General features: G+C 37.3%; 1 protein-coding gene across 1 annotated transcript in view; it reads left to right on the top strand.

Moving 5' to 3' along the window:
* The first annotated feature begins 736 nt into the window (after positions 1-736).
* LOC117173575 (mitotic spindle assembly checkpoint protein MAD1-like) overlaps positions 737-25,298 on the top strand; it is a 63,027-nt gene continuing 38,465 nt past the window's right edge. Inside the window, exons 1-5 of the mRNA XM_033362217.1 lie at positions 737-756; positions 1,263-1,308; positions 6,344-6,574; positions 6,669-7,108; positions 20,940-21,395. Of these exons, the coding sequence (XP_033218108.1) occupies positions 737-756; positions 1,263-1,308; positions 6,344-6,574; positions 6,669-7,108; positions 20,940-21,395 (1,193 nt within the window). The remainder of the gene's footprint in view (positions 757-1,262; positions 1,309-6,343; positions 6,575-6,668; positions 7,109-20,939; positions 21,396-25,298) is intronic.

Here is a 25,298-nt window from a genome sequence, read left to right as displayed (position 1 = left end):
TGCACGAGGCTTTTGCTGGATCGTCGTATTGATTCCTTTACAGACTGTAACCACCTATCTCACGGTTGTGAGACGTGGTTGTGGCTGAAATTTTACCGCGGTACTCAATTTCCCGAGTAATTAGGACAATCAGTTTTGATCATATTTTTTCCTCCACAATTAAAACAGAACCTTCTCCTGCATTCCTTACAATTTGTATATTTATGCCCTGATTCATCACAGTTCCAACAGTTGAGATTGGAACTATTTTCCTTAAGAGGGTTATTATTCTTTAAAGAGGGTGGAGGTGGGTTGGAAGTCTCAGATGTGGATGGGTTTGGCTCGAAAGGAGGGGTACTTGGATTATTTTGTGATTTGGCTCTATTATTTGTTTAATACTATCTCTCATGTCTATTGACAAGTAAGCAAAATCAATTGGGTGTACTAAAAGAGGAGACTCACTATCCTCGTCTAGAAATGCGAGCCTCTCTTGATGCGTATCGTTTCGCTTATCGGGCCTTTTATTTTTGGGATTCTGATATGCGAGGTCTGGTAGTAACGGCCGCTCTGGGAAGAGAGGAGGTTTATAATTTCTTGCCACTCAATATTTTTTTTGGGCTGCATTGGCAAGATACTCGAGGTCTGCAAAATCTCGGATATCATTTCTATGGATGACTAAATGTAGTCTAGGTAAACGATTCATATGCGCGTAGCTAACCTCCTCAGATCCCAACAACCTAGAGGTTAATTTATTAACATGGTCCTCATGGATGTCAGGTAATTGGAAACGGACTCTTTTTCACCTTGAGTTCTATGGTGAATCTCCTGTTTCAGTTTGAACTGAAAATCCGAATCAACAAACCTGACTGAAAGCCGCCGAAAATTAATGGTACTTTTGCCATAAATGTTTTGAACGTATAGGGACAGAGGGAAATGATCTGTGCTAATACAATTTTAGGGGATATCGGAAAACTGATAACGCATTGAAATATTTCAAGATACAAAAGAAAAGTCATTTTAGAGTTTCAATTATAGATAGGGGGAAGGGGAAATGATCTCTGGCAGTACAATTTTAGGGGAATACATCATGTGACATTGCTGGGGTTTAATTCACATAAAAGAGTAAGGCACATGATTTTCGACACGGAACTCTGTTAGAAATAATATACAGACTCATATTATAATATACAAAGCGCAAAACACAATCGTTAAATAATTAGTATGATTTTCCCAAAGAGTAAATTATAAAAAAGGTAAATGAGAATGTTTATTTTTGTTTGTAGATATGTGACTGAAATTTTAAGAGGAATAAAAACATTAGCTTTTGTTGTAAGAAAATGTGTTTTTTTATTTAAATCTTCGTACCAAATTTTCCAGAAATAAATTTTTTTAGGTTTTTGTGAATGTTTAATCTTTTTATTAATTCTTTTTCACAAATTATATAACGAAAATTCTAAGAGTGTTCGAAAAAGGTAAATTTCGCTATAAGAAAATAAGATGATTTATTGTTAGACCATAGACCAGTCAACGAAGAACAAATATGGCCCTAACTTCGAATTAATCCTAAATAATCTAAATTTTTCATTTATAACTTCAAGTTGTGATGTTGAACAATCAAGAAAATTTCAGTCATTTTCAGCCATGTGGATTTTCTATAATAATGCAAAATAGTTGTAAAAATCATATTTTTGAAGTTTTTCTTGATTTTCATGAAAACGTTAAGTTTGCGAAAAAAAAGTTTTATAGAAAAATGCTCGGCACATTATTATGTACACATAAGGTCATTTCGACTTTTTTGTATTATTAACCCTTTATCTAAAAAAAGGAGGTAATGAAAAACTTTGGACAAAACTATTCTTGCCTCATTGAGTATTCATTTTTGACGCCAGTGAACGTAAATGATGTCCATAAGCATTTCTCAAGGTTACCTACAACCTCATAAAAAGAAATTTTTGGTAATTTAATTATCACCTTAGTTTATAAATTTTTTTCATCTGTCTTCAGGCCTAAATTTGGTACACTTAAGTTCGTGCCGTAAGGTAGGGACTATCTATTCATTTGTCTGTACATTTGGGTGCAGAAATAGTTTGAGAGTTTTCGTTTTAAAGTTAAATTTGATTCAACATTTTGTGTTCGTCTTTGCTTTAGTTATATTGGTTTTCTTCAAATTATAATTTTTTCAAGAAGCAAAAAAATAAATAGAAGAAATAGATTTTATTGTCCCATTCTTTTTTCATTAAAACAATTTCATCATTTACAATTTTTGCTTAAATTTACTAAGATATGATATGACACTTAATAGATCAAGTGGGACGATGGTTGTGGAGGCTAAAGCGTAGGCTTTGGACCCACTCCGTCGGCTTGCGGGTTCGATTCCCGCCTCACACTGTGGAAGAACCTCGACAGCCCATGCGTTGAACACTAGCCTAGCAAGGGAGTTGTTCATCTCCGGAGAGTCGTGGGACCAGTACCTCTAGAGAAAAACGTCCTCTAAGTACTTGAAGCTGTTGCTCTTGGTGGTTCGGAACCCACCTTACACTCCTGTACAATTTTTAACTGCGATTTTTAACTGCGATGCAGTAGTTGAAAATGGTCGACGTCTATTCAACAGCATCTATGAATCTTGGGTATATTTTTAGGGGCAAGGCTATTATAATTAATTTAAATCCAGATTTTTGCAGAGATCTTCAGAAAGGTCTATTTAATTTCATATTCAATTTAATCAAATTTCAGTTAAAAATTGTAAAGAAGAAAATGGATTCAGTATTGAAAAAAGATCGAAATGCATTTCTCAGAATTTATGGCTCTTGCGTGTATTTTGAGGGGTAAGACTCATTAATTTCAATCCATATTTTTGCAGAGACCTTGAGAAAGGTCTATTTAATGTCCTAATAAATTTCAGTAAATTCCAGTAAAAATTGTAAAGGAGAAAAGCGATGCAGTGGTTGAAAATGATCGACATCTATTCCACAGCATTTATGACTCTTGGGTGTATTTTCATGGGCAAGTCTAATTAATTGAAATGTAGACTTTGGAACAGATCTGAAGAAATGACTATCCAATGTTACAATACATTTCAGTAAATTTAAGTTAAGAATCGTAAAGGAAAAAATAGATAAGGTAGTAAAAAGTGATCGAAATGCATTCCTCAGCATCAATGACTCTTGAGTGTATTCTGAGAGAGAAGGCTTAAATGTATTTATTTTTGCAAAGTTCTGATTCTTCAGTACATTTAATGTTTTATAAATAAAATTGTCGTTAAAGAATGCTTTTGTCACCTGCTTTGGAAAAAATCTGTATATTTCAATGCAGAAATATTCGCATATTTTTTATAGTGTACTTTCATCCTGTTGAATGTCAAGATATTTTATTCATTAGCTTTAGATAACATTTAAACTTATTTTGAGCAGCATTTAAAACTTGAATATCTCTAAAGACTTTTTATATAAATACATATAATAATTATTTTTTATGTAAAGAATACTCTAAAACAAACACGCACAGAATATGAGAGATAATCTACTGTGCTAGACTGTACTCAAATACAGTGAGAAAGGGTTTATATGAGTTTTTCGGCCTCAGCCATGAAAATCTTAGACACTTGGTCCTTTGCAAGGCATGCAGGAAAAGTACAAGATTTACGGCTTCGTACTATTCCCATTTCTGTACCCTAATGGGGGCCCATGCAGAAGCGGCCCGTCAATATTAGCCACGAGCAAGTGTAAGAGTTCGGAGCTTTCGAAGAAATTTGACATAGGTTCATTAAAGTCTACTTTTCAATGTTAAAAAATTATGGGAAATTATTCAAACTTTGCAGTTATCTTGTACACATGTCAAGCAAGCGTCTTACGAAGTCCCTACCCTCAGGCATCAACTGAAGTCTACCAAATTTAGGCCTGAAGATGGATGAACAAATTTATTAACTTAGATGATAATTAATTTATCTAAACTTTCTTTATATGTGGTGGTATTCATCTTGGAGAAATGCTTATGGACATAATTTACGTTCACTGGCGTCAAAAATGATTATTCAATGAGGCAAGAATAGTTTTGTCCAAAGCTGGTTTTTACCTTCTCTTTTTAGATAAAGGGTTAGTAATAAAAAAAAATCGAAAGGACATTATTTGTGCAGAATAAAGTGTCGAACATTTTTCTCTCATTTTTTTCTCTCGCAAACTTACCATCTTCATGAAAATCAAGAAAAAATTCAAAAATATGATTTTTACATCTATTTTGCATTATTATAAAAAATCTACAGAGTTGAATATTACTGAACTTTTTTGGTTGTTCAACATCCCTCCTTGAAGTTATAAATTAACAATTTAGCTTATTTACAATTACTTCGAAGTCGAAGTACTTCGCTGACTGGCCTTCTAGCCTAAAAAATTTCAAGAAAGCAAGTTTGCTGTATTTCTCGAATGTTCAGGTTTTTGCTACTTTAGTTACAAGTTATGTAACAGAAATTCTGGAAGGAATAAAAAGGTGTGGCTTTTATTATTAGAAAATAGTTTTGTTAATAAAATTTTAGAAAAAAGTTTTAAGAAAGACATTTTTCTGAGTTCACGTGTGTTTAGAATTTTTGTTAGGCTTGTTAAAAGTTAGGTAAAATAAATTCTGTGAGGAACCGGAAAAATTAAATTTATGGTTGTTAAAGGTGTTATCTAATGATAGGCTACCTTAGAAATTACTAATAAGGCAAGTTTTCTGGATTTCTCTAATGTTCTGGCGTTTGAAAGTTGATGTAAGAATAAAATTTGCGGTCAAGGGGTTACACCACTGTAGAATTTTCGAACAATCGAAAATTTTGGTGTGCCTAAAAGGTGCTTTAGGGTCTTAAAAATAATATACCAAAAGATGGAGAGCGGAAAAAATATTTAAATAACAAAATTTTCAATTCTGCTGCGACGCTTCTCACGTATGACCCGGTGATTTTAGAGCACTTAAAACTTTAAAAGCGTTTTTCTCGAAACCATTTTTTTAACTGGCCGATAACATAACTCGAACAAATCCTCACCGATCGATCTAAAATGTTTAAAATATATTCAAAATTGCTTTCTTCAGTGACGGACGTAGGATTTTTTTTATATTGCATAGTTTTTTTTATAAGCAATTTTGTAACGATTTTTTCATGAAATTTTAAACTTTTTTTTTAAAGTGCACCATGTCGCGAACAATGAATCAATCAAAAAAAATCCGTTTTGCGTCTTTTGCTGTTGTCCTATAGAATTAAAAAACGTTGGTTTTTTTGTTCTACGTAAAAAATTGCGGGAGTTAGGTTTCCGACCGCAGACATGTTAAAAAAAGGCGCCGACGTAGAAATGCTGCGCAGCCGCCATTTCGATTGATTTCTTTATTAGGCCAAAACAAATTTCCGAAATACGCCTATTCGTTCGTGCTCTACAGTGGCTTTACCCCTTCATTACACCACTACAGACTATATCTGTCACCTATTTTTATATCTGATGCATGTATAAGTCCAATTAAAATTTTTTAATTAATTAATTAACACGTGTTCATAGTAAAAAAAACAGCTGGCGTACCGGTGAGGAAATGTCGGCATGTGGGTATTAAAATGTAAGTAAACTTAAATAACATTTTTTATGCATATAATTTTCAATATTATTTGGTCAGTCTTCAATCAATCAGATTACAAATTAAGGTGCGAAGAAAAAATAATTTCACTTGAAATTCATTGAAGACTAAAATCATTTAAATTTATTCATTAATATTGTTTATCATTTTAAAACAGGTTGAAAAATAAATTCAATTCATCAAGAAATTTTCCAACCATTTTTTTCAATATATATTAGCGAGGAAAATATGAAAATACTTATAGATTAATAATCAATAATTATGATGACGTTAAAAAATAAAAATAACTGAAAATATTTTAGAAATTATTTTTATATTTGGATGGTAATTAAAATCACTCAAGTTTGACGATTTGTAGTAATTATGAAAAAGAAGAATTTGTCAAATATTTAATTTTTCATGACTCTTCATGGTTACGAAATGCGACTCAGAACGCTCGTAGCTAAGTAGCCATCATTTGATTCTGGTGAGATGTACGCGTTCAGGTAGATTGGTAATAAAAATGGACAAAAACGTTCCTTAAAGATCCCTAACCTGCGAGAAACCCCCCATCGAAGTGACCCATCAATTTATTATGTACTAAATCTAGCTACACTTAGCGTTATTCATTCTTAATAATAATATTGAATAGTTCTGTAATTTGAAAGATTTTGAATAATTAACTTTAAATTATTCAAGTTTGCGTACCGTTATTCTTTTTAATATTATAGATTTCATATTGATTATTGCTGCATTCGCATTCAAAATCTATATTAAACATTTTCGATTACAGATGATTGCATTAAAGACGAGATTAGCTCATCAAGAAGCAACAGTGGAGCAATTGCACAAATTGCGACGAGAGATGGAAGAAGTATTCGACAAAGAAAAACATATACTTGAAGGACAGATAGAACAAGATAAACAAATAATTAATCAGTTAGAATTGAGAGTTGATATCGGCAGGCGAGGTTTGCTTGAGGCTCGTGAAGCACAAGCAAAAGCCGAAAAAGACTTATTTCAGGTGCTTCATGATTTTCTTTAATTGATTAAATATTTTCTTTTATATCTTACCCGTATTTTCTTATGTGGTAAAAAAAACTGTTCCCAATTTTCAGATGAAGTCGACATTGGAGCACGAAATTGCTTCATTGCAAGAAGAGAACTCAGATCTAATGAGAGAATTGAGAGAAATGAGTGAAAGAGAATCACCGTTTTCTCCAGAGAATAGAAACGACGAGAATTCTGACGATAAATTGAAATTAGAAGTAACTGAGTCAAGAATTGCTCAACTCGAAGAAAAACTCAAAGAATCGAGAATTTGTCAGCAACAATTTGAGCTTCAAAGCGTTGAGATACAGAATTTAAAGAATAAAATTGAAAGATGTGAGTCGGAAAGAGCTCTCTGGGAGGAAGGCAAACATTTAGTGGGCAGAGCTTCCAGAGCCAACGACCTGGAAAAAGAATTGAACTTTGCGAAAGAAACTATTGCGGCTTTGAGAGATTCTGTTAAAGGCAAATTACTTTTGGAAGAACAGATTTCTACTTTGACACAACGGTACGTGAGAATCCCTTTAGTGATTTAAGCTATCAATTTAGAAATGTCCAAATTTACCCCATATGTCCGAAATTAGTTTGTTTGGCGGTGATTCTCATTGGGCGATTTTCTTATATTCATATCGCGAATTCTAATTTAGTATTTAATTTTGAGTACATCTGTTTTTAAAATATGTATAGTGCATTATTAAACATTCGAAAATAATTACTGAATTTTAAATGTTTCCATTTATAATTTTAAATGTTTTCATTTCAAAAGATTTTATATTTTGAATGCTCGATTTTGCAGTTTAGTTTTAAAGGTGATTGCAAACAATTTGACCATTTCAAGTACCAGCCATTTTCCACATTCTCTTGATTAATAAACTAATAATCACTATTTTTGAATTATACTTTTATAAATAGTCCGGTAAAGCTCTCTATTAATTTATCATGCTATAAAATGAGATAATGTTTTGAAACGCTAAAGTCACAATTAAATAAATCTCGGATACAGCTATCCTATATAAAAAGGAGGTTCGTGGTCGCTCATCGGCGTTACCAGCTTTGCCATACTGCTATGTTCCCAATTCTACTGCGTATGTGTTATGTTAGCAACTTGCTTGGCTTTAGCACGTCTAGCCTCGTAAATTTCACATCTGTTTACATTATAGTGGAGAACATTTATACTGATAGGGGAGCGGCGGTTAATGTGGTGCACCCTCATTTACAGAAATTGATTGATCTATAGCGAGAGGTATTGACTGTATTGTACTTTTTTATGTGTACTCTTTTGTATAGTGAAAAAATTTGCTCAATAAAGCTAATCACTCAATTCTTATTATGAAAAGTTATTTTTGGGTGTTATGTGTGTATTTTTAAAGTGACCAAAAAGTAGTGCAAAAGTACAGTAGCATTTTCCCGATTAAAAAAACATAATATATAAAGTTCAAGTTGCACACAATTTACAAGTAATTATTTAAACTCATCATTTACCCAAAATTAATTTCATTGAACTCAGTAAACAACTTTTACTTCCCTTTCCGAAATTGCACTAAGAGCGCGCCACATTAGCCAACCAGGAAGGCTAACTTGGCGCAGGCACACTTTTTGCGAAACTTAATAATTATCTACTTTAATAGGCGAAAATTCAATAATAATCATAAGCGCGATTTTCAGCGGGCTAAGTCCACGAGTTAGAATTAACCTTCCAATTCAAATTTAAATGTTTAAAAAAATTTAATTGGTTTATCAATTTCAAATCCTAGAAAGCTAAACCGGCCTCGTAGCTTTCTTATGTTACAGGCAGCACGCTTTGCAGCGGGATAATTGCACGGGTTGAAATTAATTTTTTAATCATACAGTCAGTGTAGTTTGGTAATGTATTGGTTTGTTAATTTCAAATCCTAGAAAGCTAAACTGGCCTTCTCGACCTCGTCGCTTTCTTGCAGTGCAAGCAGCACGCTTTTCAGTAGTCTAATTCCACCAGTTGAAATTACCCTTTCAATTCAAATTTAAATGTTTAAAAATATTAATTGGTTTATCAATTTCAAATCCTAGAAAGATAAACTGGCCTTCTCGGCCTCGTAGCTTTCTTATGGTGCAAACAGTACGCTTTTTAGCGGACTAATTGCACGGGTGGAAATTAATTTTTCAATTATTTAAAAAAAGAGAAATTCCAAAAGAGGCTACTAGGAGATTTAAGACCAGAGAGAGGAAGCATTGAAGAATTCGATTGCACTTTTAACACCTGCCTGAATCGGTTGCAACAGCGGCTGGATAAAGCTAGGAAGCCAACCCATGCGAAAAGCACCCCCTCTAAGTTTGAAATTATTGAGTTGTGCTCAAGAGAGAAATAGAGTTTCCTTTTTTTTAATCTTTTAAAGTTTACTGAGAAAATTTAATTTTGAGGGAATGAGCCTGGCCAGAATTTGAGATGGCCCTAAGGAGTGGCCGACGACTCGACCAAGCAGGGCGACACTGGCGTTAGATGTTAGTGTAGCGATGGCTACGGCGTCATGTATCGTACCCCACTAGTCTAGTAGGAGTTCGGAATTATTTTTATTTCCCTCGTTCAAGAAACCCTTTGATAAACTAAGAACATCGACATTACCCAAAAAACATCATGAATGAAAATCTTATTTCACTTACCAGTGGTCTGGGTCCATCTCGTTGCAAATGACGTTTTCGAAAAATCGAAATAAATAATTTGACACGTTTCACTGACGAAAGCTGGCGGTAAACTGATGGTACAGGTCGCAAATGATCGAGTGATATCGGAACCTCTAACCCCGATACCATTTATCGATCTTGAATCTCAGCAAGTTAATGAGACTTTAAAAACAGAGATAAAGCTATTCTCAAGAATCATGAAATTACGGGTTGGATCGAAATAGCCCGTAGTCCTTGGCTGAGTTAAAAATGCGCAACAGAAGGATACCTACCTAAAGTAACAACTCCCGAAGGCATCTAAATAGGTGAAGGGGTCGTACAAAACAATGACAGTTTTTGTAACGCCGATGCCTATAACACTGCGGAACGGGACGTACAGTTGGATGTCTCCCCGCAGGAATTCATTCCCTTTAATTACTGCAAATTTCCGATATCAATATAGCGAATTCGACGAGAAGATAGATAAAGCGTCCTTAGCACGAGTCGACAAGGTTCTGAATAGTCTCCACATGTCACACTTGAAATGTCAAGAAGTGAACTTAGTACGCGGATGGGCCATCGACTACCCGGACATTTTCCATCTCGACGGAGAGCTGTTGTCCTTCATCAATAAACTCTAGTACCGAATCCCCACCACTAGTGATGCCATCGTTACGAATAAACAATTTTATCGCACACCGGATGCACCAGAACTAGTTAAGGTCCAGATTGACAAACATCTAAAAAGCAGGTTCATCTGCCCATCAAAAACACCTTACGGCGAGCCGGTTATGATTCTCCCAAAGAAAGCCTATGCTTCTGGAGAAAAGAAGTATCGCATCGTAATGGATTATCGCCTTCTCTACTCCGAGATAGAACAAAGGAATCACCGGTTAATTCCAGAAACCCCGACCAGGACGAGGAACACAATCAACTTCAAAGGACTCCACCGCATACCATCCTGCGGCGAGCACTACATATCAAGAAGTCCCTATCCCAAAAGGAGGGAGCAGAAGAATCAACTACGGGAAAACAGAACACATTAGCGGGACACTTAACGAGATCCCAAACGAGTCGATCATCACAGTCAACAGCTAATCCAACTACAAGTTCGGGAACAACAGAGTTGAGGCCAACTGTAAGTCAGACTAAAGGCGGGTCCGTCATCAAGAAGAAAGCACCAATTCGCCAAATTACAACCTTGACAACGGATGCGAAAGCGATTGTTCGATAACTACCGGCTGCGCCCAAACCTTGATGACTCATCCATAGGAGCTTCATCGGAAGCGGACGACATTGATAAGTCTGACGCTCCTGTATATCGCGAGAGCCATAGCATACTCCCCAGTGTGGAACCCACCATTATCAGCTCACCTGAAAAGTCGCCCACACAAAGCGCGCCTTTTTGGGTACCCAACACATGTTTCCATAATTAGCGTGATAAAATCACAGAAGTATATATTAATGGGGCGTGTACCTTAAAAGAAGAAGGGGAACCCGAGGGAGGAATAGGCGTTTGATTCGGCCAGGATCATCCCTGGAACATTTCTGCACCAGTCAAACGAATACAAACTAATAATACGGCCGCAATTCAAGCTGAAGCTGCAGCCGCTAAAAAGGCTTCGACCCAAGGAATAACTAAATTAAAGATCTGCAGTGATTCAAAGTTCTTTATTGACAGTTGCACCCAGTGGGTTCTCACTTGGAAGATGAATGGTTGTAAAACTGCCGAAGGAAAACCGGTAGTCAATCGCACATAACTAGAAGATTTATGCGAGGCACTTGCGCCTCTGGACATAACGTAGAGCCATGTTCCCAGGCATCAGGGCATCGAGGGCAATGAAGCCGCAGATCAACTTCCCCGAGAAGGTATAAAGGGTGTGAAATCAATTGATCAACTACACTTAGAAAATAATACCTTCAAGGAGAACAATAACAAGGGATCTCTACGGCAAGTCCACAATATTATTATTTACTTCAGCCCTTATAACAATAGTAGTGAAGACCGTGACACAGAAGAAGATTCAGATTCAACGGCTTCAACCGCAGGAAACAACATTCCCTCTAAAGAAGCAGCCTAACAATCCAATGAAGCATTTAACCCATCTAATACTGATCATCAATCTTCTTTCTAGGATCAGGAAGGCTTGGACCAACCCTCAACAACTAGGGATTACCACTGTATGCGAAGGAGAGGAAGACAAGGACTTACTACTGAGACTAAAAAGCACGGACTCCCCCTGGAACACGTTCAACATGGCAGAAGACATGTTCCAGAACTTGCACTTATCGACCGACACGGGGATCATCTACGAACGTCAACACACTCTGCGGAAACGATATAGTAACTGGAGAGTCAACACCATCTTGCATTTTAATAAATTGCAGAATGCACTCAGCCATTATCAGGCCCGCATTCACAAATTTTCAAAAGACTGTACGTCCGCATTATTTCCTAAATGCACTCATCTACTCAATGACTATAAGTTGAATCTCATATTAGCAGCAGCCGACCGACTTCAGAACAATATTTTTCGAGAACTAAGAGAATTAATTAATCACACGACAAATTACTTTCTAGTCAGCCTACCTGTTGAAATGAGGAGCAAGGGGACAACTGCAATGTTGCAGAGTTGGCTCTGAACGAGGTACAAGAAAACATCTCCCACCTCGTCGGCCAACAAACACATGTGGTCCGATCACAACTAGAGGAACTGCATAAAATCGCACAGGCCCAAGATGCTCATTAGATTAAACTACAACATGAATTGTGCATCTCTACTCAACACTTCAACGAAATTTCAAATGTCGTGTCTGACATCAACTATGGTAACATTTTCAGTCAAATTTTGCATGCCATCGACATAAACCTGGACGAATATCTTCGAGCTGCAAACCAGCTCCTTGAAGTTATACACTTAGCAAGGAAAGGTGAACTACATCCATCACTCTTAACGTCGGAACAAATTGCACCTATATTCCGTGATATTCAGGACCATGCACCTAAGATCTCGGTCCCATTCTCCGGTCCCCAAGTGAGCCTTGAAGAACTCGCTCAAGTAGCAACTGTCACTATTATATGCAAAAACGGAATATTAAAAGTTTTAATGAACAAGCCTGCGAGATGCAGCTGTTAATTAATCCAACAAAGGCAGCGTTCCAGCTATGTGACATTCAGGTGTCCTGTGACCATCACCCTTTTTGGAAAGCCGTTCAATCGCTAAGTGGTTGAAACTACTCCATTCCAACGGAGCTTACTACAGAGCTCATCTGCCATGGGAAAGCATCCAGCCCTCTAAAATTGTAATTATCTTGTAAGCTACGAGACATTGAAACTTTATAAACTGAATCTACAGAAAAGGGAAAGGAATATTCAATCTGACTTCATACACGGGACGTACGCAAGACTGGGAATACTAATAGTAATCCTAATCTTGTACCCAGGTCGCGTCAGAATATTAAGACTATAAAAAATTGATTGGGCCTACTGCCGAGGGCAAGAAAATCAGAATCATAACTGATTCTTTAACAAAGGAGGATTTTCTAACTAAAAGGATCACCCTATGCCTACAAATCAGGATCCCGCTGCAAGTCTTCAGCCTGCCTAAACATAACTCGTTCTCCAAAGGTTTCGACGTCGCAGGTTTCCAATGCCACAGTCAACCACATCCAGGGCAGAGTTCTCAGTGATCAACGCATGTGTAGTGTTGTGACAGTGGAAAAAGTGAATGCAGTCCCAATAAAAAGTGTGAAAAGCGAAGTATAGAAGTATGAAGCGTGCACGTATGCTAAGTATGCAAGATTACCGGTATGAAAAAAATGAGTATAATAAGAATACTGTGCAGAGGTCGCTAATTTATAATATGAGATATCATTCAGTGAGCCAAAATTAGACAATCACCTTGGACACCACTAACGCTCAGGGACGGCTGTTAGCAATTCCGGGGCGGGTTTGTTACGGTGGACCCCGTGAAGGCGGGAAACTCAAAATTTTCGTTGCTGGGCTCCAGTGGTATCCGTGTACCAGATAAGTTTAGGAAGTAGGGTCACCGAGCTGGGTGTCCCATCCTGGTTTTACGTAAAGGTGTCATAATGAGCCGCAAATTGGTCGAAAAAAGAGAGAAAGCAAAATTATGACCACCTTTCGAGCTAAACCACACCTAATCGTCTGATTAGGTCGGAGGAATATTATGAGACGAACGGAGGTAGATGACATTTACGCCCACAACCGCAGGATTTCGCCGGGAGCGGGTGCTAATCGGAACAACTGCACCCGATCCCAGCGAAATCGCGATAAAATTTAAGCCATAACCATGTCTCACGACCGTGAGATAGGTGCAGGGATGCTTTTCAGGCTATTAACCAGTGAAAACTTGGCATCTTCAAGAGCGCCGATGATAAGGACGATTAGTTTAACAGAATATTCTGGGTCTATACCTATCTTTCTTTTCATTCTCCTTGGCTATGATGTTTTTGTCAGCTGGTGCTGAAAATTCGACAACGAACTTGGTTCGCTTCTGGAAGTCAAGAAGAAGTATGTCAGGGCTAGAGTGTGCATAAGAAACAATTGTCGAAAATATAAAGTTCCAGTATGCGGCACTGCTCATTCTCAACAATTACCTCTATTTCCCTAGGAATATTTAGAGGAGCTATCCTCTAATCGAGGAGCTGTTCACGAAAGTTTTTCTCCTGTGTTTTCTTAATCCAGACTTTCAGGAGTGAGTACTCCAGATAGATGAGATTTGGTGCATTTTGCTCACCCCTAATACTGAAGTTAAGTCCGAGTGTCTCAGCAGCCTCCTCCGCTGCTTTGTACAGAAACGCTTCTTTGTCCATTTTTTCGTGCTTCCTGACCATTTTAAGAAGAGGGTCTTTAAATGAATAGAGTACTAACGGGACGGCAAGCATTTTCAGTGCAAATACTTTGTTGCTCGCCGAGAGAAAAAGTATCTGCTTCGCAGAGTATCCTTTCTAGATGTCACATCCTGAATGCGGCTCTGTGATACGTCCATGTATGTATAAGTCTCTCCAGCGCAAAGTTGTCGTATATCGCTTCTATCTTCGAGCTCAGGGTCTTCAGGGATGCCATTAAGTTTTCCTCGCTTCAAATAAACCTTGGCGCATATGTCTAATCCAAATTATATTCCTATTTCTATATCGTTCAACAATCCCTAGAGTAATGTGTAGTTGCTCTTTGTTTTTAGCATAGATCTTAATATCATCCATGTAAAATACATGAGCGATCTTGTACTTTCGATTTGCAACTTTTCCTGAAAAACACCCCTCGAAATGGCGAAGTGCAAGAGATAGTGGCAATAATACGAGGAAAAAGAGGAGTGAGCTCATGGTGTCACCCTGAAAGACAACTCTCTGAAAGGTGACCTTGTTAGTTGTCATATAATTTTTTCCAGATGAGACAGAAAATCTGGTTTTCTAAAGAGGCATCAATCTCTATGCACCTCACAATTTGTGGATGAGCCTTTAAGCTTTTCAATAGACAGATGATAAGTGTGGCAGGTAGAATCGAACGTGATTTAGTCGCTGCGTCTAACTAAAGCTCCCGAAATTCCGCCGATCCATCGCATTGACTCCATCTTCATTGGCTCCCCCAGCTCTAGGTTGGTCGGCATTGTTGGCCGACATTATCGGGAGCCCTGCGCATTCTACTGCTTTAAACCGCAGTTACTACAACTATATTTGGTGTTGTCATTGTTGATCTCATGATAAGCTTGGGTAATGGATTCGTCCATGCTTGTAGAGCCCCGCATACAAGGATAAGTCTGCGTACTCTGAGAGGTCGCCCGGTATCCCAGAGTCACCGTTCGAGACACGTCACCCAGGTTCCATTCAGCTTTCGGCACGGTTTTCACACCTCTGATTGGGGGTTACTTTCTTCGGGACCACCCCTGGACAATTATCCCTGACTGCCTATTAATTTTTGTAACCATATTCAGCAGAAACCCTTGGTACAGGGACCCTCTATCCGCAACCCGAGGACACGTTCGATGCCCTTGTCATAGGCCCTTCGGTTTGATTCGAGAGGAATCAAACCCGAAACGAATGGTGCGATGGCATGGTTCTCAATCCTAAATTATTGATGAAAATAATTAAATTCAAGTTGCTATGAAAATGAAAAATGAAAAAGAATAAAAAAGTCGTAAAATTCTTTAAAATAGTTAAGTTTGAATTATTAGCCATATGATCCAAAGTTCAAAAAGTCAATGATCAATAGTGATCTCCGCCGCCACTCTCAATGGACCAATAGTTCGATGCTCACCACGAAGGTATAATTGGTTCCTGGTGGTAGGGGTCCTTAACCTTACTACCTATTATTTAGGAAACTAGTCATTTTCATTCCTTGATATAAACCCTTTTTTGGAAGTTAAAGTAAAATAATTAATATGCTGAAAGGACAATTGTTTATTGAACATAGTAGACAAAGTAGCCATATCTATAAATTAATAATCAGTAAATACTTGTCAAAATTAATCAGAAATTGAAAAAAAACCTTCAAAAATTCACATGACATCGGTAACTCAACTTTATATAAGTACTTCCTCAGATAATAATTTATAAAAAATCCATATTTAATTTTAAGAACGAAACAAGTGATTAAAAATACTGATCAATCTGTTTGATACGGTTAATAGCAAGGATATCGAAATTACATTAGAGTTCGAATGTTTCATTTAATTCAATTTATTAATTTGAATTATTTCAATTGTTCCTAGTTTTAACTATTGATCTGTCAATTACGGATAATGGTAAATACTGATTTTAGGGCGTTAAAACTTGAAAATAAAGATTATCCTCAGTGGAATTACAATTGGTGAGGGATCACTGTTGGTTATTGTGTATAAGTTTAATTAAAATTCGAACGTTCTGCATAGGAACAGTGCACACTGCACGTTCACTACAAAATTGCTTATTTTTAAAAAATTCTTTGATCAGCATTCTGGTATTTACATGAACCATGACCGGTCTTCGTTCCCACAGTCGCTAGGCAAAGTCCAAATAAGAGAGGCACAAGAGGCATGTCCCGGTAATCGGGAAAATTACATTGAGTAATTTTCAAACTAGCCCCGTCCACGGTTTTCGCAACTGCATTCGCGAAGTGTTGTCCGGGTAGGCACTGGATCTGTCTAGAATCAGTAACAAACGTTCCGGGACGTTAAATAAAAAATACAGGTGAACTTGCCTTATCATGCCGATTAATCATATAAAAAATTAATTGCTGGCGTTAATGAGGAAGTGTCCAGTGACAGGTGGTGAGAAGTTTTTGTGGAGTTTGTGTGGAAGGTGTGAGTGTAGTGTGAGGGTGAAAGTCTAGGAGGTGAGTACGGTTGTAAGGGGTCAAGTTGGTAGTTAAACATTAATTTACATTGTAGTTGTGTGGTGCGATTTGGCCAAATAGGGAATCTGAGGTTAGGTTTGCAAGGGAGCGTGTTGTTTTATGGTCAGGAGTTTGGGCCTTCATGGTGGACAAGGGTGGTTCTCGTAGTGCTGGGGGATGTTAGGTGTGAGAAAAGGGCGTCTGCAGGGGATGTGAGGGGTGAAATAGTGCAAAGAAACGGAAATTTCAGGGCCGTAAGCGACAGCAGTCTTAATAGACATCTGTTGGCTGCAGTACATACTTGTGTGTATGGATAGGTTACAGTTACCAACTAAAGAGAGGGAGGTGGGCAGCGAGAGTACTGGCAATGCTAGTAGTAAATTAGACGGGGAGGAAATATCCATAAGGATACGACGGCCAGCTGTGCGTGGCCCGGTGTCGAGTGGCGCGTTATGGAGGCCGAAGAATCGGAGCGAAGGAAGCGAAAAGGCAAGAGAGAGAGAGCGTCCAGTGCAAGTGATGGAGAGGATCTCTTGAAGAGGAAAAGGAAAAACAACGTAAGTCCCAAGAAAAACGTGCTAGAGAATCCCTTTAAAAAATGAATACAAACACGTAGGTCACCTCTTCCCCTCCCTAAAAATGGAGGGGAATACGGAGAAGGAGGCTTTTGGGGTGTTTATAGGCGTGATCAGAGGGTTGAGGGAGGACGTAAGGGTAGCTATGGAGCAGATGGAAAGTATGAGGGAGGACCTGAGGATAAGAGATTAGAGATGGGAAAAGGAACTAAAAGAGCTGAGGGGGAAAGTAGAAGGATTGCAGAGGGAGTTGGCGTCGGTAAGGAAGGAATAAGAGGATAAAATAAAGGAGATGGAAGAAGATATTATGGTGTAGAAGGAAAGGGCGGAAAAAAGGCTGGAGAAGATGGAGGGCAGGTCGGGAATGGAAGCAATTGACAGGGGGAGGGCGAGAAGCATGGTATTTTAGAGAAGGTGGAGATTATGATAGAAGAGAAAATGGGAGAGCGTAGGAATGGAAAGGAGGAGAGAGCGGATACGGAAAGGATAAGGGCAATGGATTTGAGGGTGCAGAGAAGGCAGATAGGCGAAATAATATAGTAATAAGGGGATGGAAGCTAAAGAGCGGGGAAGAAAGGAAGGAGGTGGAAGCGCTGCTAAGTAGCATAGAATGGGTTAAGGGCAAGGTAGGGAAAGTTAGGATGTAGGGGAGAAAGTTGAATGAAGTGGTGTTGGTGGATTTGAAGAGCTGGGAAGAAAAAATTGTTTTCAGGGACGAGGAAAAGGAGATGTTGAAGGAAGTGCAGGAGAACTTGTTTTGTGAAAAGTAGGGAAGTGGGAGTAAAGCTTGGCGGAGGAGTGTGAAAGGTGCTGTAGTGGAACGTAGCAGGGTTAAAAAAGAAATATGAGAATTTCTGGAGGTATATCCAGAAATTTGGTGTAATTGGACTGGTAGAAACGTGGGCAGAGAGAAAGGAATGGGACAGAGTAGAGCGAAAGTTGCCAAGGGGGTATAGGTGGAGGCTGCAGGAGGAGGCCATAGTAAAGAGGAAAGGAAGGGCTAGTGGGGGAATTATAATAGGGGTTAGGGATGGATTAGAGGAAGATGTTGAGGTAGAGGAGGAGGGCATGCAAATAAGGGCCGTGAAGATAAAAGGGGTAACGTATAAGTTTGTGACTGTACAATAAGAATGGGATGGAAAAAATTAAAGGAAGGGTGGAAAACATACTAGGAGAGAGAAGAGGGTATGGTGGTAGGGGGGGGGGGCGCTTTAATGCTAGAATTGGGAAAGGGGCTCCACCGGGAACAAGAGAGCTTCGAAAGAAAATTCAAAGATAAGATAATGAATAAAGAGCGGGAAATTCTAAGAGACGGGATGGAGGACAGAGGCTGGACGATAGCGAATGGTATGGTAACAGGGGAAGAAGAGGGAGAATACACGTATGTGAGTATGGTGGGTGTATCGGTGATAGACTATGTGATCATGAATATACAAGATTGGGAGGAGATTGAGAAATTCGTATTGGAAGGGAGGGTGAAATCACACCATCAGCTATTAAGTTTGTGGATACAGGGGGAGGTTGGCGAAAGGCAGGGTAGGGAAGAAGGATCGTTAGAGGAGAGGGTGTCATGGACGAGAGAGACGATAGAGAAGTATCAGGAGCAGTTGGGCAACGTAAGCTTTGAGGGGGAGACGGTGGACGAGATATGGGAGGATCTAAAAGAGAAAGTGAAAGGTTCTGTGCAAAAAAAAAGGTATTTAGGAAGAAAAAGAAAGGAATGGTGAAGCCGTGGTTGGATATGGAATGTAAAATGATGAAGAGAAAGATAAAAAAAGATGTACAGGAAGTGAAAGGAAAGGAACTGTGAAAAGGGATGTGTGCGTAGAAATGAGGAAGGAGTTTAGGCTGATGTGTAAGAAGAAGGAGCAGGAACAGGAAAAACAGCTGGAAGACGAGTTGAGAAGTGTTAAGACAGAAGGGGACGTGTGGAAGATAATTAAGATGTTTAGGAAACGTAGGGTGGGGATAAGTGAAAAGATAGGGAGCGGCGAATGGAGGCAATTTTTAAGGATTTATTTCAGGGGTCAGATACACGGAAGAGAAATGAAGGGATTAGAAAAACGAGGGAGGTAGATGGAGAGCAGCTGAATGGCGAGAAGATAGAGAAGCAGATAAGGAAGTTGCAAAAATCTAAGGACGCAGAGCTGGACGGGGTAGAGAACGAAGCGTGGCTGTTTGGCACACAAGAAGTAAGGCAGAGGATGAAGGGAGTAATGAAAAAAGTATGGAGGGGGGAGGGATTCCCAAGAAGGTGGATGGAGGGGTTGATCGGACCACTGTATAAGAAAGGGGATAGGGAGATGCAGGAAAATTATACAGGAATTGCGCTAATGAATACTGCGTACAAAATATACTTGATGGTGTTGGCAGATAAAAATAAACCACTAGGGTCTTACCCTAGTAAACTATTTGGTCCCTCCGGCGTACCATTTATCAACTAAGAATAGTCATACGTAACAAGGTAGAACTCTGGTCACGCGACCCACTCGTATTATAGTGTGCATCAATGGGGATAAACTGGACCTTTTAAGACGAAGACTATTTTCAATATTACATAAAGTGCTGATGAAAAAATTATAACACATTTGAAAAATATTTTCAAAACTTCCTTTTGAAAAAAAATTATTTATTGAAGTACGAGAAACCATATCCTAACAATTTTTTCGGCCTTATCATGTCACTCCCGGAAAATAGCGATTTAACTAATTCTGGTTTGATCACTTAGAATGCTGATGGCTGATTTTAAAGATAAAAGAATATTTGAACTATATGAATTTGAAAAAATTCGTTGAGGTATTTTCTTTCTTCAACACATGCGTGAAACCCGAGGTTTTTGAGCGTATGAAGCGAACTGCAATTTGCTATTCGTTAGCCAGAGGAAAAAAAGAATAAAAAGGAAAAAAACTTTAAATGATCTGCTCTTTAACGCAGAATTTCAGCAGCCGGCACGGTGTTTCGAAACATTTTAGAATATTTTTATTTTTATATAATTATTTACTTACGGAGGGCTCCCACTCTCGACCTCCACCAGGGCTCCACCCTGGAGCCGCCCTGCGCCCCCATCTACGTGCGTACGCCTTCTAGTAATGCTTCGGAAAACTGGAAAATCCGCGTGTTTCGAACTAATTTTGAAGAAAATATCATGTGCTGTGCGGGAGAGAAGCATTTTTGGTTTCGCGCGTTTTTGCAAAACTCGGCTGCGGGCCCAGTACGCCATCGGCCTCCTTCGTCGTTGTGAAAATCTCGCGCTCAACAAAAAACGTTCCATTATTCGATGCGTCATTACTTCAACAAAAATAGAAAATTTGCTGAACCAAATTTTTAAATATATATCTTAAATTCAAAGTTTAAACTTTGAAGTTTAGACGCAGAGGCCTGAATATCAGGCATTTTCAGATTTTAAGTGTTTTCTTTAAATAGTTAAATTCCTGACGTTTACAAGTGTATTTACTTTGAATTTCGAGGGTTTCTTCATTATATTGCAATCTTGGAATCTTTGAATCTTGACAATTTTGTCCGTGAACGCAAACAAATAAATTTATTAAATTAGGTATTTATGAATAAATTATAGGAAACGCATTTATCATTTATTTTGACCCTAAAGACAAAAATATAATTAAAGATTCTTATTTCTTTTCAGGATATTTCACAAAAATTTCTTTAAAAGGAATAATCAAACATAACATTTTTCTGGGGTCAATGCAACACTGAAAAATTTAATATTGTTAACTTTTTATATCATTTTTCAATTACATAGATTATATTGTTCTAAAAGCTGTTTTATATTCTAGCTTGGAACGCACAGAAAAAGTGGAAGAAATGGTATTAAAGTTGCAAGTACAGCGTGCAGAGTTATCTGATCGTCTCTCTGAATACGAGTCCATCGGATTTTCTGGTGGACCTACAGCCTTAAAACGGGAACTTAATCGTCTGCAGCAGTCTGAGACGGTATTAACCTCTGAGGAAGGCCAACTGCGATCAGAAATTGAGGCTTCTCAAAGGAAGTGTCAGAGTCTGCAAAAGAAATTGGAGGAAAGCAAAAAGCAGTTGGCAGTCAAGACAAATGAATTTGAAAGACACACTAAGAAACTAAGTAGGATGCAAAAAAAAATGTTGCTCGTAATTAGAGAGAGGGATAGCTACAGACAACAACTTGACTTATACGAGAAGGAAAGTACGATCGCAGATTCTAACAATGTAATGGCTGAAAGAATCCCTGCTCTGGAACGTGCACTTGAGGGTTATAGGTAAATATTCTTTGTTTGAATAAATATATGTTTAGCTTGAGGTAATTTTTAATTCAAAGGATCGCGATTTGCATAGTTACATTTTTGTATAGCTTTCAGGCCGAGAAACTGGATATTTCTTAGTAGAAGAGCGTCTTTAAATGTCACAAGATCACATTAAAAGATGCAATTTTGAACATAACATAGCGAGATTAAAGAGAAACTGAGAGTAAACACTTCCATAGGAAGCATAGCTATCAGTATAGTGGCGCTTCAACCGACCATTTTGGGTAGGTGTTCATACCCACACCACCTCACGTGTATCCATCATCACGCATACGCGACGTACACAGGCGCAACTCGTTGAGACATATGTCGATTGTCGAAAGGGAAGAGTTCAAACTCGGTCCGTGAATTTGAGGTTGTATGCAAATCCCATCCCCGTACAAATAGTAGAGTTTCGTGGAGCTCCGTCAAGCAATATTATATTGAAAAATTTTCACGGACCCGCATGGTGAAGATTTCAGTGTGATACAGGCTTAGACTTCGTAGACGTATAGTTACCACTACTATGTCAGCGGCAGACTCGTAGATCGTGCAACGTCGCAATATAAACCTAACTATCGCTGATCAACTGCCATGTGTGTTTGAATAGCTTGGTACAGCAGATAAGCTGGAGACAGGGACCAGTGTTGCTGCTATGCTATGCGATACTGTTACGTTTATCAGTTTGAAAGTGACTACAATTTCAATGTTTTTCATTGAATTATCTATGAAACTACGTGGTGGAAAAACTTGATATATTTTTTTTAAATTTGTATTTTCAAGCAGCACTAATATCGACATTTTTTTTATTTCTGTACCAGAGCGTTTAATTACTATAAATTAAAATGTGGAGAGTGTCTATGCACTTTTCATGAACTGCATGTTAAAGTAGTCAACTTGGATATTAATTATCTCCGCATCGGTATGCTTAAAAAAATTTCAATTAATTTAGCATATATATAATTATTCTATTTAAATATAGCTCTTTTTACAAAAAATCCAACCAGAGATTGATTTTTTTACATACAACCTTAAGTAACGCGAAGGATTTCATTTTCATGAGACGGGCGCATGTATGTGGCCTCTAGAGAGAATATCGGATTTTGACGTGCTACATATTTTCTTTTTATAACATATTGTAATTGCGTTTTAGGCAGGACTAGTTAAATTAAATCTCACAATGTTAATACAATTGCAGAAGAGAAAAGTGCAAGTTGTGTCAAAATCAGCTAAACATGTTTGTTCAATTTTAATAGTTTGCAAATTATGTTGTTATTTTCTTCCCGATCTTCCGACATTTTCTCTGAAAATTATTTATGTTTTTTAGATTTTCAATGTTTACTGAAACTTTATAACTAATTTTGTTCCTAATTTTAGGTATCTTTTGCTGTCTTCAGATTTTGAACTATATTAATAGAGATCTTAGGAACGTTAAGTTTCAGCCACTTTGTAGTATGTTTGCCCATGCCAAACTTGTTAATCCTAATTTCATTACAAAGAAGTGCAATATCATTTGACCGTAATGCGTTAATAAGTTTTGATGCAAATTTGCAAAGAAGATGAAAAATCGTGGTTAGAAGCACCTTTTATAACTTGGTCAACGGTCAACCGTCGCAATTCTGGAAAAAATTCATGAATTCTTTTGCAAAAATCGATTATTTACCTTGAAGTTTTATTTATAAGTACATTTTTGAAAAATTCGAAAATATTTATAAATTTGGTGTCTGCAGTAAATAAAAGCGAAGAATGCTAACTCAGCTTCTAATCAAGCTGGAAAGCTATACTGAAGTTCAAAATTTAAAAAAAAAATCAACAAATTTAAATTTAGTTTCTTAAATACAGTTAATTACACCAATAACATGCTAATGATTTTTTTACATTCTCATCATAATGAGACAGTATTGGTTTTATGTAAAATTTAACTTTGTCGGTTCTCATCAAATCTCCACATTTTGAGGTCCCCCGAGTCAGTAAAAACGATTTTTAGGAAGGTGTTTGTCTGTACTCTGTAGTCTGTATTCTGTAGGCACGATGACTTTCGAAAAATTGATCAGATTAGATTCTGCTTTGGCACACTTTTCAAGGCTTAAAAAGAAAGAACAAGTGCGTAAACCAGCTATTTTGGATGAAAATTCAAAAAGTAAGCGTATTTTCAAAATTTTTGAAACCTTTTTTTTCAAGGTTTCAAAATTCTATGTACGGTTATTCATAGTACTCAGAAACTCAAACAATTTGTCCTAATGACTTTTTTTATATATTTATTCAAAAAAAATTATCAGAGTTAGATCATTTTCAAAATCCAAAAAAAAAAAACTAAAATGAACATTTTAAGCCAAACAACGCATGATATGAAGAAAAGTCAAGAGAAGAAAAATGCCCTGGAAAGATCTACAAATTTTTTATGAATCACTTTTCGATAGGATGCGTAGTTTTTGTTTTTAGTCGTAAAAACAACATTAAAAATAGAAATAAAAAAATTTTAGGGCTAACGACACAAGCTACAAAAAAAATAAAATGAGACAAAACTTGTTTATCCAAAAAAGAGTTATAATTTTTGATAGGACACGTAGTTTTTGCTCTAGTCGTAAAAAATAACATTCAAAATGAAAATATTAAATTGTTTTGAAAAAACGACACAAGGTACGAACTAAAATTAATGGACAAACGTTGTTCGCCTGAAAGATCTATAAATTTATTATTAATCATTTTTAGATAGGACGCGTAGATTTTCTTTCAATCGTAAAAAATAAGGTTAAAAATATTTTAAAATTAAATATTTGGGAAAAGGACAGAAAATACGAAAGAGGTCATGGGATCCTATATCGCCGGTGCTTATGAAAAAATTCTGCAAAATGAAAGAAAAACCTTATTTTTGAAAAAGCCGTGAAAAAAGACCGTATTCGTTAAAACTTTTAATTAAACTGTTTTATTCTAAGAAAAAAACTATAATAATCATTGTACCGTAAAAAAATGTTATTCGTAGACTATGCAGAAAACTATAAATAAATATCAAGTTAAAATAGTGTGTTTTACGCTGCTACACAGTTGTCAAACATCGGAAAAAGATGGCCAAAATTATAAAATGTTCATAAAATGGGCCAAATTCGATTACTTATGGGTTTTTGAGGTCGCTGATTACGAATCCGATGTCAAAAACTCCGAAAACAAAATGGCGGATCCAATGTGGCGGACGAGTATGTCTAATAAACTTTAGATTTTTTCAAAATTGGTATAACAGGCTTTTCAAGGTTGGTGATTACGAATCCGATATCAAAAATTCCAAAAACAAAATGGCGGATCCAATATAGCGGACGAGTATGCTAAATAAACGTTCGATTCTTTTCAAAATTGGTAAAACGGGGTTTTGAAGGTCGCTGATTGTAAATCTGAATGTATAAATATTCAAATTCAAGATGGTGGATTTAAGATGCCGGTTCCAAAATTTTGAAAAAAGAGATATACGAGCTTAAAAATCTACACTCGAGGTTTTTGGAGACGCTGCTTGAGATTTTAAATACTTTGATTTCAGTAATGTAAGCATTTATGGAATTTATGGATTACGCTAAGTAAGAGTAAATTTTAAAAACTTCATCAACATTTCAACCACAATTTATGTGTCATTGTTGGCCATATGAGATCTATTTTGAAAAATTACGAGAATCTAATCGTAGCCCTGCCGGAAAAAAGGAAAGGTTGCGGAAAGGGTTCGGAAAGAAAATCGAAAAGGACTATGTGAACTTTGCTTCCGTTTCTTTCCGAACGACGAGCTGCCCCACGAATCTTTCCGATTCTTTCCAAATGTCCCTTTCTCCTACTTCTTTCCAATTTCTTTCCGATCAGTGCAGAGTGCCCCTCTAGTTAGCCTCTATTTTATTATAT

The sequence above is a fragment of the Belonocnema kinseyi genome, chromosome 5 (assembly GCF_010883055.1).
Source record: "Belonocnema kinseyi isolate 2016_QV_RU_SX_M_011 chromosome 5, B_treatae_v1, whole genome shotgun sequence".
Taxonomy (NCBI): domain Eukaryota; kingdom Metazoa; phylum Arthropoda; class Insecta; order Hymenoptera; family Cynipidae; genus Belonocnema; species Belonocnema kinseyi.
Note: the sequence above shows the minus strand (reverse complement) of the source record. Positions and strands in the feature narration are given on the sequence as shown.